Source organism: Barbus barbus, assembly GCF_936440315.1.
Source record: "Barbus barbus genome assembly, chromosome: 39".
Lineage (NCBI taxonomy): Eukaryota > Metazoa > Chordata > Actinopteri > Cypriniformes > Cyprinidae > Barbus > Barbus barbus.
The window spans coordinates 7,574,433-7,594,523 of NC_136717.1; the positions used below are offsets into that span (position 1 = coordinate 7,574,433).

General features: G+C 41.6%; 1 protein-coding gene across 1 annotated transcript in view; it reads right to left on the reverse strand.

Moving 5' to 3' along the window:
- LOC306858989 (protein phosphatase 1H-like) overlaps positions 1 to 20,091 on the reverse strand; it is a gene marked incomplete at both ends in the record, with an annotated part of 160,843 nt that overhangs the window by 48,443 nt on the left and 92,309 nt on the right. Inside the window, one exon of the mRNA XM_079399807.1 lies at positions 3,867 to 3,985. Within this exon, the coding sequence (XP_079255933.1) occupies positions 3,867 to 3,985 (119 nt within the window). The remainder of the gene's footprint in view (positions 1 to 3,866; positions 3,986 to 20,091) is intronic.

Here is a 20,091-nt window from a genome sequence, read left to right on the forward strand (position 1 = left end):
ACTTCTTGGCGTTCAGTCTCAACCCCTACATGTGCGTGAGAACGACATCTCGATGCCGAATCGCCACCTTCTCTGATCGAGCTAGAATCAACCAATCGTTGATGTAAAATTGCGGGGTGAGAGTGCAAGGCCAAGGGGAAGAACCCGATATTGGTAAGCTTTGCCCCAAAAGCCAACCTCAGGGACTTCCCGTGAGAGGGAAGGATGGAGACGTGAAATATGCGTCCTTAGATCTACCGTGACAACCCAGTCCTCGGACTTGGCCTGAGACACGACTGATGAGTGTAAGCACCCTGAACTTCAGTCACAAGACTGAGCAGTTCAATTGACGCAGATCTAAAATGGGACGGAGCCCTCCATCCTTCTTTGGAACAATGAAGTACCGGCTGTAGAACCCGGATTCTCTTTCGTGAGGAGGGACCACCTCGATGGCCTCCTTCCTCAAGAGAGTGTCTACTTCCTGTTCCATGATCAGAACCTGCTCGGGGCACATGCCCTGTGAAAGGCAGCGGCAGAGCACCAAACTGAATACAAAGGCCTTTCTCTACAGTACGCACGACCCAATGAGATCCGTTTGGCAGTAGTTTCCACGCTGCCTAAATGGTCTACTAAGGGAACTAGTCTCTCGAGACTGGCCTCTGATGTACCCAGAGCTGCTGGCTCGGTGCCCTGAAGCGGAGGACCGTCAGGAGCTCTAGAGACCCCCGCAGGGGTGGCGAGCTTCTCAGCTCCGCTACACTTCGGGGCAGAAGAAACTGAGAACATCACTCGCTGGAGCCAGCTGCGCCCTGGAACACAGGCAGTGTTGGCAGACTGATCTCCCGAGGGCACTGGGGGGAGACGGACACCGTATAAAAAGGTGTAACCTGCTCTGCCCCAGAGAGGTCTGCCCTCGTAAGTCCTGGCCATAGCATCAGGACTGCCTCAGCCTCAGCCTGCTATTCAACGACGGTCCTCAGACCCGCGTCATTCCTAGGAAGATCAGGCTGATAGAACCAGACCCTGCAAGGCAGGACCCAAAGAGACACACTGGCAGTAGTTTCCACGCTGCCAGATGGTCTACTAAGGGAACCAGTCTCTCGAGACTGGCCTCTGGTGTACCTAGAGCTGCTAGCTCGGTGCCCTGAAGCGGCGGACCGGCAGGAGACGGCCGACCCAGGAGCTCTAGAGACCCCCACAGGGGTGGTGAGCTTCTCAGCTCCGCTACAATTCGGGGCAGAAGAAACTGAGAACATTGCTCGCTGGAGCCAGCTGCGCCCTGGAACTCTGGCAGGGTTAGCAGACTGGTCTCCCGAGGGCACTGGGGGGAGACGGACACCCGCTCTGCCCCAGAGGGGTCTGCCCTCGTAAGCCCCGGGCCACGCCCGTCAGGGCTTCTTAGCCGAGGACCTCTTAGACTTAAGAGCGGTCCGCAGATCCGGCTTAGCCTTAGAGGTCCCCGACCCAGAGCGTTTGCCACCACGACCTCACCTCGGTGGGGTGCGAGTAGCCACGCTCTGCTTCTGTGCCTCTCTGAAGAGGGGCTGGCACGTGGCGAGGGCTGCTCCCGCCCAGCAGCCCCCTGAGCTAGAGATAGGCGAGGGAGAGACCGCTGAAACGCCGCCGCCTGTATACAGGCCTCTTGGTACCTGTCGACGCCAAGCGGGGCGCAAGCAGGGCGTCCATGAGGAAGACCCTATCTTCTCCTTCATACCAGATAGGGTCAACCACAGACAGCGTTTCTAGGGAGCTCAGAGATCAGCTTATATTTCAATCTAAATTGAGCCCCTATCCCTCATCCAGCTCTTTTTTCTTTACTGCCATGGTGTGCAGACATGTACAGCGGGGAGAAGCACAATCAGACCCCTTTTTTTTCAGATCTGACTGCGCGCCGTTCTCATTCATAATAAGCTTGTGCAAATACTGTTTCATTGACGCGTCCACCTCCTCGGAGGAAGACAGGTCTTAGGGAAGGGAAGAAGATAGGGGCTCGCCCGTCTTCATTCAACGCTAGTGAAAACTCACTCCTCTTTTTTCAAAGAGAGCCTTCAGAGAGCAAGCATAAGCAATGAAAAAAGCTCACAAAACGGGCAGTCAGCTCCCTCGAGAGCTGAATCTGCGTGTGCTGCTCTCAAGCAGACCACACACAGACTGTGTGTATCCCCAGCAGTGATATAACGTGTGCAGGGAGGAACACACAGCCCGTAATGCGATCTGCTATCGCCCCAGTGCTTGCACATATTGCTGGAGCCTAATTCAAGTGATTATGCCTGGACAAACAACACTAAATAAGACTCACAACACAAATCGACAGAGACACAGACAGAGTAGCGGTTGCTGAATGACAAAAAGCAAACGCCGGCTCCACCGCACGTGCTTTTATGCTTCCCGGTCGGTGACGTCACCCGCCCATGACGTCTCGCCCATTCATTGGATAGATTACACTCTGGTTCAGAGCGCGGTCACTCTGAAGGCGTTCCCGTAGCGTCTTCGAAGCAGCTCGAGTTCCTGGAAGGGAACCAATATAGCTTCTTCTGTAGCAGAAATAAACTGCTGCAAAAAAGTTAGGTGCCATGCAAAATGTAATGAGTAATTGCATGACTGATTCCAAATGTAGTGGAGTAAAGAATACATATACAGTTTTGAGGTCAAAAGTTTACATACACCTTGCAGAATCTACAAAATGTTATTTTACCAAAATAAGAGGGATTATACAAAATGCATGTTATTTTTATTTAGTACTGACCTGAATAAGATATTTCACATAAATGACATTTACATATAGTCCACAAGAAAAAATAGTTAAATTTATAAAAAAAAAAAATCTAAATCTTACATTCTTAATACTGTGTTGTTACCTGAATGATCCACAGCTGTGTTTTTTGTTTAGAGATGATTGTTTATTAGTCCCTTGTTTGTCCTGAACAAACTGCCCGCTGTTCTTCAGAAAAATCCTTCAGGTCAGACAAATTCCTTGGTTTTGCATAATTTTTGTGTATTTGAACCCTTTCCATCAATGACTGCATGATTTTGAGATTCATTTCACACTGAGGACAACTGAGGCACTATTACAGAAGGTTCAAACACTCATTGATGCTTCAGAAAGAGAAATTATGCTTTAAGAGCAAGGGGTGTCAAATTTTTTACATAAAAGAAATACACAAAAAGGCTGAAAAACCCCGTGGGACCTGAAGGATTTTTCTGAAGAACAGCAGGCAGTTTAACCATTCAGGACAAACAAGGGACTCTAAACAAAACAAAACATAAAAACAGCTGTGGATCATTCAGGTAACAACTCAGTATTAAGAATTAAGCATATGCAAACTTTATATGGGGTCATTTTTATAAATTCAACAATTATTTTCTCTAATAATTAACGTCTTTTTTGTGAAGTATCTTATTCAGGTCAGTACTAAATAAAAAAATAACATGAATTTTGTATGATCCCTCTTATTTTGGTAAAATAATGAACATTCTGCAGATTCTGCAATGTGTATGCAATCCTATGACCTCAACTGTACCTATTCAAAAATGTAGTGAAGTAAAAGTAAAAGTTGCTAATATCTTTATAAATTAAGTAAAACTACAAGGTAGCAAAAAATATACTCAAGTACAGTACCTAATTACATTTAAAAATACTTTACACCACTGAACCAAAACAACAACAACTAAAAACATTCACTTTTTAAACCCCTGAAAAAAATTCTCCTGGAGGAGACCATAAATTTATTAGAAATAAATATGGTTGGATTTTATTTGGACAACTGAGTTTTGAAAACAGTTTAATAAAACAAAGTTTTGATTTTTATAATAAAGGAAGCAATATTTCCTGGTATACAAACAAACACAATTGTGACGGAATATGACAGCAAATGTAATATCCTCACCAGCCAGTCATGGTGAAGTCCCGGAACAACATTTTCTTGCCCACCTCCTTTCGTTGCACCTTTGTGGGGAACTCCAAGTGTGTGAACTCTCCTCCTAACAGATGGGGTTGCATGAAACCCTAAAAACAAACACAGATATAAATAATAATCTAAAACCCAAACAAAGACATGGCAAACTATACCTACAAAATTATAAAATGATGTGGTCAGAAGCGTGCGGATCCATTTGCAGCTTTATTGAAACAATCTCAGAGTCAAAACAGGCAATAGTCGATCGGCGATACAGGAACAACAGAGATAATCCAGAAGAGTAAACAAAAACCAAGCTTGAGTCGGGCAGGCAGCGATCAGGGCACAGAGAGTATATATTAACGAGGTCACAAAGGCAGGCGGCAGGGAATCACGAGTGGTATAACAGTCCAGGATCATACACAGAGAAATCAAACGACAGGATACAAACGCTCAGAAATGTTAGCCGTGGTAAAACAAGACTTCGTGAATACCTTCTTCTTCTTCTTGTGTGATTTGCGGCAGCTTAGACAAATGTGCTACAAAAAAAGCTACAAATGTGTATTGCTTTTCGCGAATACTAAGTGTCTGGATGCTGTTTAAATAGGCAAGCTAAGGGGAAACACCTGTGCAAGTAATCAGTCCCAGGCATGGGGTGTATGGGAAATTAAGTCCAAGAGAACTAGAATTCCGGAGAGGGTGACCTCTCATCAGGTTTCTCAGTGGGTGCGTCACTGAGTGGGGAGAACCTGTTTGATGTTCTGATCGAACAGACCTGACCTGTTAGACCGTGATCGGAGAGAGCTACAGAGGTCTGATTTGTGGCAGAGCCCCCTCCCTGCGAGCGGCTCCTGAAGCGAGGAGGAACACGACGCCGAGGCCTTCCAAGGGGTCAAGGGGCTGGTTTGTCTGGATGAGCCCCGGAGGCAAAGATCTCTCGAAGAGAGCCAGACCCATTGTCCAGGAGTGTAAATAGGATTTGGCCTTCTGTATCGGTCTGCCTGTTCCTTGACCCTGCGGATAGCTCGTTGGAGATGTACATGAGCGGCGTTCCATGTCTCCTCACTTCTTTGTAATCCTGCTGAGAGGTTTGCTGAGAGGTTTGTGATTGTAGTTCCGTGTAGCTTCGATTTTCTGCTGAAACTCTATCTTACTATCACTCTCTGTTGTTTAAAGTGATAAAATATAACTTAATTCCCTCCATATTTCTGATATTATCTATTAAACTAATCTGACTAATTTGATCGTTCGCTTTTAATCTAAAACGGTGCGCTAGCTGGTTAGCTTGTCATTCGCGTTTCCACTCGTGTTTCTATTCACGCCTATTATTGTTTTCTTTTTTCTCGCTCCGTTTCATCTCTCTCTCACTCCGTTTGAACTCACAAGTTCATCAAACAACAGTGGTAAGAGAATCATTCATCTATCACGGTGAGTAATGGCCTCTCCTTCTCTTGTTATTTGCACTTCATGTCACATGTACAATTTATCACTCTCTGTCGGCGATGAGGGTTTCACATGGGATAAATGCAGGGATATAGGTAGGCTGACAGAGAAGATTTTAGAACTAGAGACACGCATCCAAACTTTAACTGAGGACAGTAAGAATGTGAGGGCTGTAGATACTGCTTTGGATGCGACTAGTTTAGGGAGTCCTGTACATTGTTCGGTTACGGTAGAGCCCGTGCAGCAGGGCAACTGGGTGACTGTGAGGAGGCCTAGTCGTGGGTCAAAACACCACTCTTCCGTTTCGATCAGAACATCAAACAGGTTCTCCCCACTCAGTGACGCACCCACTGAGAAACCTGATGAAAGTGCTCTAGTAATTGGTGATTCTATTGTATGGAATGTGAAAATGGAGACACCAGCCACCATAGTCCAATGTTTAATGGGAGCCAGAGTGTCTGACATCCTGGCAAATTTAAAAGTGCTGGTTAATGCTAAACGTAAATTCAGTAAGATTGTTATTCACGTGATGATGTTCGCCAGTCGGAGATCACTAAATATAATGTTAAAGAGGTGTGTGAACTTGCAAGTACGATGTCAGACACTGTAATATGCTCTGGCCCGCTCCCTGCTTACCGGGGTGACGAGATTCATAGCAGACTGTCCTCACTCAATGGCTGGATGTCTAAGTGGTGCCCGCAGAATAACATAGGTTTCATAGACAATTGGACAAGTTTTTGGGACAGACCTGACCTGTTAAAAAGAGATGGTCTTCATCCCTCCTGGGATGGTGCCGCTCTTCTCTCTAGAAATATGGCACACAGTCGTAGAGTTTGTTCTTGACTAACTGGGGCCCAGGTCAGGAAGTAGACAGACTGGCTAAACCGACCGTGTGCAAGCCACCTCATGTCACAGAAGTCAGTAAATTCTCAGCACACAGAGACTCTTTCACCAAGATATCACACTATAGAGACTGTGTCTGTTCCCCGAACTAGAAAATACAGAAAACGTCCAAACCAAATTAAGAGTAACAATTTAATTGATGTTCAACAAATAATTTTTTTTTACAATACAGAGAAACAATAAATAAAACTGAATATCAGGTCCCTTTCTACAAAAGCACTTTTTGTAACCGATTTGATCAATGATGTAACATAATAAAAACGTAATATTAATATGTAATTTAAATAAATAGTTTAATTTAGCTCAAAGGGAATCATTTATGATTTTGTAGGGAATTTTGAACAAGACTCACTGTTATGGCGATTCACTGAACCAGCCATATAACAAACTCTGTACTGGATATTAAAATCCAAAATATAGTGAAAACACTATTAAATAGCACAGTAACAAGATCGGCAGATTAAGACATTAACTTGTGAGCACAAAACACAAGATACTTCCCTTTTCAATATAAATAAGATTTTATTTATATAAACCTAAGACATAAACTAATCTAACACATGAACACAAGCATTCACACATTCACACGTTGCTGAAAGAGAGAAAGTAAGGAAAGGATGAGTTTAAGAGAATGAAAATGTGAAATCCCAAGTTTACAGCAATATGTTCAATTGCTTAGACCTGAACAACCATCAATCACTTCTTTAACCCTCACTTTGAGTTTCTCAATGAGGCTAAAATTTATATTAAAGACATTTCAGTTAGAACCTGGAGGTGTTACTTGCTTGCATTGCCTGTGTTAAGGGGTTTCCTTTGTGTCGTCGTTGTTGCAGACAGGGGGTTCCCCGAAGTTGCTGATTGGCTGGAAGTTCAATAGTCTTTGAAGTGAGGTCTTGGGCGCTGGCAGAAAATGCGGAGTTGGTCTGGCTGAAGTTTGAAGTGAGTGCAGTCGGAGCTGAACTTTGCAGCAAACTTACATTAGAACACGGAACTCCACGGAAAGAAAAGAAACTAAAGTAAAAGAATACAAATAAAAGGAGGTAATGAGACTAGATGGTTTTCTTCTCATTGTGCTAGCAGCTGGCACGTGGGCCAGAGCACGCTCAAAGAGCAGCATCAAAACGCGGTGGCAAAAGAGAAGAAGAGGAGAAGGGAGAGGACCAAGTGAGAGTTTGATGGTGTCCTGAGTTTTTAAGCTCGGCTTTCAGACCGTCCCATCTGGACGTCTTGACCAATTAGACACTGTCCTTGCTTGGGGTGTTGCTCTGTTCCTCCACCCAACTAATAAATCAACATGCTATCTGTTCAGTCAGAAGTCCGAACTTTACAGGCTCTTGCAAAGTATATTTTTGAACATGATTTCTATAACAAGACTACATTTGACAAAGAATTGATTGGAATTAACATTTAAAGCATGATTTTTCAAACTTATACATACCAAACACGCATATGAATCCTTTGGCTATTCAATAATGATTAAAAAGACATACATAATATTTGATTAAAACATAATAGTCTAATATGTGGGTTACAAACATAATATAGGGTTCTGCATAGACATGTCCTTTTAGGATGATTTTATGTGCATATGAAAAAGAAAGTCTTTGTGTAGTTCTATGGAGAACGAAGGCATGTTCTGTGACGACCAGAGAGAGGTTAAAAGGTCTCCTAAGGAACTCCAGTCTAAGTCTTTGTCTTGTATGTGTGGGAGACCTGCCCAAGAGAGTCTGTAGCTCGTGATTTTCTATTACAGATTTACATGTGACCATCAGTCTTGATTACTTGCCCCAAATTTGACAGTCTCCTTCCTGAATTGGAATTATCAATAAGTGTTCTTTTGTCTCAAGGTTGTAAGCTGTTCAATGAAAGAGGCTTGCTGGTTAGTTTGCTTGCTTCAGACTAGTTTGTGCTAGGATTTGGACAGATTTATGACGTTGTCCTGTTACAGCTTTGAGGCTCTGTGGAATTCCAGCTCCTCATGTTTCAATGTTCTGATCGCATCTTAAATTTGTCTGATTCAGTCGCTGATATTCTACAATGATAATAATCTATATTTGCTCTGTTTGACAGAAACATGGCTAAAACCAGATGAATACAATAATTTAAATGAGTCCACCCTCCAAGATTACTGCTATACAAATTAGCCACGTCCAAAAGGTAAAGGGGCAGGTGTTACTACAATTTATGGCAATATTCTCAGTATTTCTTGGAGGGCAGGCTAAGTATGACTCGTTTGAAGTTATGGTGCTGCGTATAACATTATCTAGAGGAACACGTGTTAGTGATAAATCCCCTGTGATGTTTGTACTGGCTACTGTATACAGGCCACCAGGGCACCACACAGACTTTATTAAAGAATTTGCTGATTTTCTGAGTTAGTACTGGCTGCAGATAAAGTCTTAATTGTTGGCGATTTTAATATCCATGTCGATAATGAAAAAGATGCATTAGGATCAGCATTCATAGACATTCTGAACTCTATTGGGGTTAGACAACACGTTTCCGGACCTACTCATTGTCGAAATCATACTCTAGATTTAATACTGTCACATGGAATTGATGTTAGTGGTGTTGAAATTCTGCAGCAAAGCGATGATATCCCAGATCAATATCTAGTCTTGTGTAAACTCCATATAACTAAAACTGTAAATTCTACTCCTGGTTACAAGTATGGTAGAACCATCACCTCTACCACAAAAGACTGCTTTGTAAGTAATCTTCCTGATTTATCTCAATTCCTCAGCATATCCAACAGCGCAGAAAAACTTGATGATGCAACAGAAACTATGGACTCTCTCTTTTCTAGCACTTTAGATACAGTTGCTCCTTTACGCTTAACCTGTTACCCATCACCCCCCATTTGGGGCCTCACAGGTGAAAATAACCTACCTAAATTAAAATGGTAACAGTTCCTGACAAAGTGTGCTACACAAACAAATTAGGTATCTTTGGAAAGAAGACACTCTATGCTTTACTATCCATCATCTAGAGTTGATAATGCTCAAAAAGATAAAAAGCTATAGACACTGACGTGCTTTGAAAAATGTTTTTCCACACTGAATATTTTTTTTATTTCATATACAAATACATGAAATAAGTCCTGGAGCAATCCAGAAAAGTAATGGGTTGAAAGCCACGTGTCTCATGAGTTTATATTTCAAATTTGAAGACGATACCATGAAAAATTATATTCCTGCAATATTTTTTCTGAAAATATTTATAGTCCCCCCAGCCCCCGTTTGAGGAAGAATAACCGCCAAATGTATTGCAGAATTATACAAACTATTTTAGCTTTCCTATAGCTCAAATGGTAGAGCATGGCGCTAGCAACGCCAAGATCATGGGTTCGATTCCCAGGGAACACAAGAGCTGATAAAATGTAAAACTGTAACTTGAATGCAATGTAAGTCGCTTTGGATAAAAGCGTCTGCTAAATGTAAATGTAGTCATTATACATATTCCTGCATAGTTTTTCAATTATAGAATAATAGAATTATAGAATAATCGTCGCTCTGGCAAAGGTTAACAGGTTAAGGAAGATCAAAGAAAACAGTCCGACTCCGTGGTATAATGAGCACACTCGCACCTTAAAGAGAGCAGCCCGGAAAATGGAGCGCAAATGGAGGAAAACAAAACTAGAGGTATTTTATATAGCCTGGCGGGAAAATACCCTATCCTACAGAAAAGCATTAAAAACTGCTAGATCTGATTACTTTTTGTCTCTTCTAGAAGAAAACAAACATAACCCCTGGTATTTATTCAATACAGTCACTAAATTAGCGAAAAATAAAGCATCAACATGTGTTGGCATTTCCCAAGAGCACAGCAATGACTTTATGAACTACTTTACTTCCAAGATCGATACTATCAGAGATAAAATTGTAATCATGCAGCCGTCAGCTACAGTATCGCATCAGTGCACTATAGATCCCCTGAGGAACAATTCAATTCATTCTCTACTATAGGAGAGGAAGAATTGTATAAACTTGTTAAATGATCTAAACCAACAACATGTATGTTAGACCCTATTCCATCTAAACTACTAAAAGAGCTGCTTCCAGAAGTCATAGATCCTCTTTTGGCTATTATTAATTCATCATTGTCATTAGGATATGTCCCCAAAACCTTCAAATTGGCTGTTATTAAGCCTCTCATTAAAAAAACACAACTTGATGGCAACCCATCTGATAAGACTTGTTTTATTGCTCAAAGGAATGCGGGAACTCACTTCTTTGCCCCTTAGGAAAGAGAAATGGACTCTTCTCTACTTAATTAATAGAAAACCCTTCTTTGAATGAATACGCATATCTTTAGGTCATTGTGAGAGTTGTGCGCTTAGCTGAGCGCATCTCAGGGTCTGCTCTCCCCTCTCTGCAGGACACCTACCTCAAACGTTGCAAAAATAGAGCTGTCAAAATAATCAAGGACTCAAATCACCCTGGTAACCGTCTATTCACTTTGCTTCCATCTGGTAAGCGCTTCCGTAGCCTGATGGCAAAGACTGAGAGACTTAGGAGGAGCTTCTTCCCCCAGGCCATCAGGCTCTAAACTCTAACTCCTTGTCATAACATCACATGACTCCATGTAAATATCACCATATCAATAGCTATTCATAATTTTTCTCTACCTCATATTGCTGCTATTTAAATACCCTGTACAACTTTTGCACATTTCTTTTTTGCACATTCCTCTTATTATTGTAAGTCAACAACATACTGACCTGCACATTTATATTTATATTTTTTATCTTTTATTTTATTTTATTCTCTTATTTTTTCTACTTTTCTTTTTCTTAATATCTGTATACTTTATAATTGCACTGTTCTTGGAGCGGACCTGACCTACATTTCACTGCTGGTTATACCCTGTATAATTGTGTATGTGGCAAATAAAAATCTTGAATCTTGAATTACTGTTCTTGTATATGTTTTTGTGTATTGTACACTGTTTTCTGCATGCTTATGATAGATCACTAGTCAATATCACTTTAGCTGCATCATGTTTAGTTTTTATCAATTCGTCTTCAGATGATCTAATTGAGAGTGAATATTACATGTCGATACCTATGCAACATATTAGTGTCCTAAGAATCTTTAGAAGTTTGTGCATTAACCCAGGCGAATTACCTATGCAAATTACCATGTTCAGAGACAAAGGGTCATAAAACCTTCCCTCCAAAAATCCAGGACTCCATTGGGTATTTGACACCCCAGAGGTGTGACCTCTATAGCAGATAAAGCTCCCACTTCAGAGATGCCCAAGCAATCTGCGGTTTTGTTAGATCCTAAGAGGATGTGAGCTAGAACTTTTTCTGACCCTCTAAGTTTTTGTGCCAGGCCTTTGCGGCCTTGTCTTTCCATTCAACCAAGCTCCTTGGACCTCAGCATGATCTCTTTCCTAGCTTTTTTCCATTCAAAACTTGGAAGAACATTTCTACCTGAGAACATTTTTGGAATTCATCACTCTTCAACCCGGAAGAACATGATCGGGAGTCCAAAACTTTGAAACTATTAAGACTTGCATTGGAGACTGCATTCCGAACACTCGACCCGACCAAAGGCAGTGCAAGAATAACATTTAACTAAACGAAACAGAGGTTTAGTATAAGTTATAGACCCCGTTATAAACGGCGCTGATGGTTTTACTCAGGTGGTTAAATGACTTTCTCCATAACTGCATTCTCTGGTTTTCCTGATGGCTTCATCCATCAACTATCATTTAGCCTTTTCCCATGTATGAGTGATTGTACGTATGTATGTTTGTTTGTTAGACTAGTTTGCGTTAGTGTTTAGTTAATAAAAGTTGTGTGAACAAATTACATGAGTTTCTGGTTCTGCCTTGCAAATTAATGTCCCTTTACGATTTTGACCCTTGCTACAATGCTCTTAATGCATTAATAGGAAAGTATTTTCTGTGGCCGAGGAAATACCTTTTCTTAGAGTTGATACGAACTTACACTGAATGTTTGCTGGACAGACAGATCAGTTGATGGCAATTTAATTCTGCGACAGTTATTACTGTCAGCCGATATAAATAATTGTAAATTAATCATAATTAATGGTAATTATTTATATACAATTCCCTTTTGATCTTATAAATTGTTACAGAAATGGTGGAGAACGGTGGCAATCATTTAAACATTATTTGCAAGCAGACTCAGTATCAAACTTGTGTGTTTGTCTCATAATTTTATTAACGTCTTACACATGCAGTTTCTGATCTAATCAGATAGACTATAGCTTGAATGCACCTTACTACGAGCAGTAGAACGTTTATCAATGCTATAATGCGTGTTTAAATTGTACGATAAGGAACTAACCTGATATTAGCGAAGAAATCCTAATTTCTGTTGTTAGTAGAGTGTAAATCTTCTCTGATGAAGAAATCTCAGATTAGCAGCCCGTATAGATGGTACCAGACTAAATTAATCTGATTTTGGGCGAAGAAATCCCCATTTCATCTTTAAAGGTGTAAATCTTCTCTGATGAACAAATCTCAGATTAGCAGCACAAATTAATCTGTGTGGCGAAGCAATCCCACTTGCAGTGATATTAAAACTGGGCAATGAAGAAATCTTGCTACAGTATATTTAGTTAAATGGTGATTTGAGCGATGTTCCTCATCTTCCCAGAGTTAAGGCCTTTTTGTAACTTTCGCATATCATTGTAGTAATGCAATTGAAGTAATGCAATTGAATAGCGAAGTAATGCAATTGAATAGCGAATTAATGGTCTAATTCTAGCCTAGCTAACTAGTAATTGCCATTGTCTGTGAAGTGAATGTGCTGTTTTGATTTGTGAAAAAGAGTTGTTTGCGATGCGTCATAACTGACTGCACGTGAGTGCCCATGCATGTTTACAGCGGTGCAAGTTCGGCTCCACTTGCACGTGTTGTAAACTCGCATCGGTCTCTTAGCAACGTCCCCGGGAGTTGAGAGCAGCCTCTTCTGATCTGATAACAGCACACACGTCACAGACCCTTGTGTAAACAAGCAACTGAGTGTAGCCAAAGCTAACTCTTTAGCAGATGAGCAGGCATATAAGCTAACTAAGCCCTTTACCTCAACTGTTAGCTGTTAGCATCCGACTAACTGACACTGTGTGAGTGTAAAGTGTAGCGTCGGAACCACTCCTCTCTCTCTCTCTCTCTCTCCCCCTCACTCTTGGTTTCATTTCCTGTTTGTGCTATCACGTTCTGTTGAGATTCTAGTTGGCCCCTCCTCACATATGTTGGTTCTATTTGTGTTATTTTTATTTTGACTGTATTATACCTGTCTTTGATTTTGTTTTATTTATTTACCCTTGTTTAGCTTGAATGTTCCAATTCAGCTAAGTTGTTTTTAATTAAATCTGAGACTTAATTAAATCAATTTATTTTATTTTAATTTTTAAATTCCTTTTAGTTTCCTAAAGCTATTAGGACATTTTAATTTCACCTTTACCTTATTTTAGTAATTTTACCATCACCATCTTCCCTCTTTGAATAGGATTACAGTAGTTCTAGCAACTGTTGCTTCCTTAATCAGTTGTACAGGTTATTAGTAACCTAATCCCTGTTTCCCCTCTGCCCCTCCTCACTCCTCAGTGACAGGCCTAGTACGTTGAAGTGCAGTTACTGTTCAACACAATGTAGGCCCCAGATAGAACTAGAAACACTTCCCATTGTTTCTTTTTCTTTTTGACTATGAGGTATTTGGTGTGTCCCCTGCTAGCTTAGGTAACAATATAACCCTAGGTTTATGAGTCTATTGCAGCATCACCCACAAGTAACACCTGCTCAGCCATATCTCCTAGCAAAACTAAATAGGTAAAATCCTCTTTCTTCCTTTTCCTTTTCGATTTAACTTCCTGATTTTATTTCAGTTTTGTTTATTTGATACCTTCATAGTGACCAAACCTGTGAACCATCAGTGCCTTGAGTAATAGTTTGACCACACGTATAGCCAGGTCATCAGCTGACACCTGCTTACAGCCCCGTAAAAAAAAGTTACTCAAAACCTCTACTTGTGTTCTTAGCACCCTACCTCACTAGCTGCCCCTCACCAGCTATTCACACCTTACATGGCCTACAGAGCTGTTCCCCATACAGATAGCCTAACGCCTCTGTACGTACTTGCCTTCTGCCTCTCACTCTCTGGTGTTCCCCCAAGTGTGCCAGTGTGTCTCAGACATTCCACAGACATCCAGCCCTGCCAGCTCACCAGGACCACCTGAAAACCCGACAGAGCACTGTGATGGACATCCTTCAGCCCAAAGTACCCACTGACCTGCTATGGCAGAGAAAGGAACAGAGACACTGCGACACAAGTGGACACCTGACACCCAGCCTGAACCACCAGGAGCTGAATAGCATCATCATCTTCTTGGCCTGCACCGTCACAGAGTTCTACAGGGAACTGAGACCCACTCAGCTAGAAAAGGCACAGAACGGATGCAAAGAACCTTACAGAATGGCGCAACAGAAGGAAATCATCAGTCTTCAGGAGGCTCTAACAGCTGCTGCACCCCAAGCACAGAGTGAAAAAGCCAACAGAAAAGGACCTGGAAAGAGAATTGTTTCACACAAAGACACTGTTAAACACAGCGTATGTGGAACTTAACGAGAGGGACACCAGAACTAAGGCCTTAGAAGGCCATCTGCATGCAGCCAGAGCTGAAGTCCAAACTTTGACTCAGCAATTCTGCAGCATTAACGAGGAGATTGACATGGTTCAGAGAGAACTGAAACAGTCCTACCAACTGTGCATGGACTCAAGTCAAAGGCATCCCGCTGCACGTCACACAGCCAGCAGTGCAAATCCCCTCACTCCTGTACACAGATACGAAGGGGGGAGCCAAAGCCTTCTGTTTGACATTTCACAAGTCAGCTTCCTGAAAACCTCTCCAGCTGCAGAAAGAAAGAGGTTTATTAGATTAGGTTAGATTCAACTTTATTGTCATTGCACATGTGGGTACAAGGCAACGAAATACAATAGAGAAGAAGAATACAGCATAACATGAGGAAGGAGAGGAGAAAAAAATAATCCCCATACTATGCTCCTTCGGGAGTACAGTATGAGAACAGGAAAAACACCTCAGCAATAATAATTTAACAAGCACAAGGCCTCTACCAAAGGTGTTTGTAAGACCTCACTGATTCTGAACTGCACAACTCAGAATCCAAAACGGGCACCAGAAGGCACCCAGCATTGCCACAATGCAAGTCAGCGGAGGACAGAGCTGTCACCATGGCAACATACCCAGGTTCCAGACCAACCACTGGCAGAGCCCATGGAAAAGGCCATCCTCGTCCTGCGAACACCACGGCATGTCCAACAACAGTCCCCCACATCATCCTCCTCCACACCCTTCACACAGGTGCCAAACGGATGCTGCACAAGGACAGCTGGACACGCCTACTTCTGAGTTTCAAGAGCTGCTGTCTCTAGCAAAAGAGCTCCTTGAACAAAACTCAACTGAGGAATACTGCAAAGGACAAACCTCTGACTCTTTGCCTGATGCAACGCATCATCAGACCCCTCCAAGGGAGGAGCATCCTTTAAAACCAGTCGACACCCCAGAAGCAGCCAGACAACGTTGGATGGAGCAACGGGCTTACATGCTCAACAGCGAAACCTCTACCAACACAACTCAGGCAAGCTCAGTGATGTGAGCATAAGTATTGGGACAGTTGAATCCCTTGCACACAATCACAGCAGTGAGTCTGTGACCAGACTCTTGGTCTCATGCTTTGAAATACTTTTCCCAGCCTTTAATGCAGCCAATTCCAATTGTTGCTTGTTTTGGGGAGCTTCTGCCTTTACTCTCCTCTTCAGCTGGTGAAATTCATGTTAATTTGGATTTAAATCTGGAGGTTGACTTGGGCAATCTAAGACTTTCCATTTCTTTGCCCTTATAAATTCCTTGACTGAACTGGCTGGGTGTTTTGGGTCATTGTCCTGATGCAATATGAAGCACTTCCCAATTAATCTGGTGGCATTTTCTTGAATATTGGTAGGCAATATGGTTTTGTACCCTTCCAAATTCATTCTGCTACTGTCATCATACATTAAGTCATCAGTAAAGTTGAGAGGGCCTGTTCCAGAGGCAGACATGCATGCCCATGCCATGACACCACCTCCACCATGCTTTACAGATGAGGCTGTATGCTTGGGATCAAGCTTTTTGCAAACTCTAATCTTGCCTTTCTATTTTTGGTGCTGGTCAGAGGTTTGCATCTTGCTGTGTAGCATCTGTAATTCTGTGTCAAAGTCTCCTGAGGACAGTAAATTGTCAGAGCATCACCCCAGCTTTCTGGAAGTTGTTGGTGATTTTTAGGGTTCATTTTCACAGCTTTTATGATTTGTCAACTACTGTTGTTTTCTCAGCCGATCAGGTCGTTGTTGGTTGCTGGTGGTTTCCAAACTCTTGATTTCTCCATGGCCTTTGTTTTTGTTATACCTCTAATTGACTTCCTCTTTTCTTTTAGCATCCAAATTGCTTGCATTTCTCTCAAAGTCAGTTCCCTCATCTTCATCCTTGTCATCATCGAATTCAAGATTCAGAATACAGAAGTAATGGATATAACTGATACGGCACATTCCCTGCTTTTAATATCTGAAGAATTAATGCACAGGACACAGCTGATCACTTAGAAAGACCTGTGAGGCAACTGTTCCAATACTTATGCTAACATCATATAGGGGAAAGAAACTCTAAAAGTGCTGAACTTCTTAGCTGGTAAAACATCTATTTGTTGAATTACCCAATAATAAAATGTGACATTCTGTAGTTTTGTCTCATATTCATCTTTTAATCATATTTGTAAATGTCTTGACTCCACAGCCAATAGAGCAATTTTGCCTTTACTGTTTCAATACTTTTGGAGGGCACTATATATATATATATATATATATATATATATACATATATATATATACATACACACATACATACAACAGAAATATATTAAATTCATTAAACTATAAATTAAAATGATAATAAACAAGCAAATATATATTATAAAAATAGACAGAGAAACAATAAATGCATTAAACTATACATTACAATTATAGCAAATGAATAAATCATATAAATGAAAAACTTCAAATAATGAATAAAACTCAAATATAACAAATACATTAAATTATATTAAAATGCCCCATCGGGACAAGACCACGGAAATCAGATAAGCCCTTTACACAATCTGACTTGGCTGGGGTTGGAATTGAACTGCGGGTTTTGTCTGGCCAGAGGAGAACTGGCCCCCCAACTGAGCCTGGTTTCTCCCAAGGTTTTTTTCTCCATTCGGTCACAGAGGGAGTTTTGGTTCCTTGCCGCTGTCGCCTCTGGCTTGCTCAGTTGGGGACACTTAATTTCTAACGATTATCGTCAATTTGATTTCACAGATACTATTTAAACTAAATTGAGCTAGACAATGACATCTCTGAATTCAACAATGAAATGCCTTTAACTGAAAATTGAGTGTTTAATCTTATCATTATACATTACTGACACTATATCCTCCAATTTGATACTGTTAAGTGCTTTGACACAATCTGTATTATTAAAAGCGCTATATAAATAAATAAAGGTGAAGGTAACCAGTCGTTTATGGCAGGGAGTTCTGAGGGTTCTCCGTCCCAGGGGAACGGGGGTGGCAGAAAGCGGTCCAAACTCGAGAAATAAACTGAGGGCCCCGGTCCAAAACAATGTCCTCGGGGAGTCCGTAAAAATGGTAGACCTGTTCCAGAAGTATCTTGGCTGTTTCAAAGGCTGTGGGGAGTTTGGCTAGAGGTATGAGACGGCATGCCTTGGAGAAACGATCGATTACTGTGAGGATCATGGTATAGTTTTCTGAGTTCTCAGTGATGAAATCTATGGCTATGTGTGACCAGGGACGTCGGGGAACGGGAAGCGGCTGAAGAAGTCCTGCTGGGCGCTGGTGGAGGATTTGGAGATGTTGACACACTGGTGAACCAAGATGATGATGATGTCCAGTTGGAGAGTAGGCCACCAGAAGCAATTGGAGATTAGTTGAGTGGTGGCAGTGATTCCTGGATGACCCGAGCTGGGTGAGTTGGACCCACTGCATAACACGTTGACGAAGATTCAGAGGAACATAAGTGCGGTCAGGTGGGCATTCTGGCGGAGGAGGTTCACTGTTCTGGACTTCCACGATCTCTGTCATGATGTCCCATTAAACGGGAGTGAGGATGAGAGTAGAGGGTCCAATAATAGGTTCATTGGATGGAGGAGTCTGGGAAGATTGGAACTGTCTGGAGAGAGCGTCCGCCTTGGAGTTCTTTGAGCCAGGATGATAGGTTACTTTAAACTTGAAGCGAGTGAAAAACAGGGACCACCTTGCTTGCCGAGGGTTAAGTCGTTTTGCCGATCTGAGAAACTCAAGGTTTCGATGATCAGTTAGGACTACAAAGGGAAGTTTAGCCCCCTCCAGCCAGTGACGCCACTCCTCAAAGACTGCTTTCATGGCTAGGAGCTCCCGATTTCCTACATCATAGTTTTGCTCTGCAGAGTTGAGTTTTCGGGAAAAGTAGGCACAGGGGAAGAGCTTGGGGCGATTTGGGGCGACTCTACTTCATCACAGAGGCAGTAGAGTATAGCTCCGATGCCCGTGTTGGAAGCAACTACCTCCACAATGAACTCTAATTCAGGGTCAGGAGAATAGGTGCAGAGATGATTCAAGATTCAAGAGTTTTATTTGTCACATACACAATTATACAGAGTATAACCAGCAGTGAAATGTAGGTCAGGTCCGCTCCAAGGACAATGCAATTATAAAGTATACAAATATTAACCTGTTAACCTTCACTGCCATTTGTGGCCTCGCAGGTGAAAATAACCTACCTAAATTAAAATGGTAACAGTTTGTGACAAAGTGTGCTTACACAAACAAATTCGGTATCTTTGGAAAGAAGAGACTCTGGGCTTTACTATCTATCATCCAGAGTTGATAATGCTCAAAAAGATAAAAAGTTATAGGCACTGACGTGCCTTGAAAAATATTTTTCCACACTGAATGTTTTTTTTTATTTCATATACAAATACATGAAATAAGTCCTGGAGCAATCCAGAAAAGTAATGGATCGAAAGCCACGTGTCTCATGAGTTCATATTTCAAATTTGAAGAAGATACCATGAAAAATGAGATTCCTGCAATATTTTTTTTGAAACTATTTATAGTCCCCCCACCCCCCTGTTTGAGGAAAAATAACCACCAAATGGATTGCAGAATTATACAAGCTATTTTAGTCATTATACATGTTCCTGCATAGTTTTTCAATTATAAAATAATAGACAGATTTATTTGAGCACTAAAAAATACAAAAATAATTATTTGAGTAATAAAAAGGAAAAAAAATAGAAAAAAAATGCTTTGTATATAGTATGTATACTGAAGTATTCTTCGTTATTCGTTATTACAATGATAAATATCACTGCCAGACGTGAAGTGATATTGCCAGACATGGTCATAGAGTCAGTAAACACACGCTGATGTGCTTCCATTCAGATGATGATCATACAGATGGGCCATATAATCAATAATAGCTGATCAATGAATCACAATGATAGCCGTCATAGAGTCGCTAATAAACACGCTGATGTGCGTCCATACATATTATAATCATGCAGACACGGCCACATTCCCCACACAATACACACACACACATATAAAAAATGTAGAAGAAAAAAAAAACAGTTTTTTTATGGATGAAGCAGATCGCTAAGTTACGCCCCACTCAGATGACAGCGTGCGTGTCACAGCGTGCGTCATGGCTGGCTGGAGGGAGCGCCAAATTCAAATAATCTATATTCCGCTTTTCTGAGACTTTTTTTTCCGTAGACGGTCTCATTATGTTTGTAAAACCGTA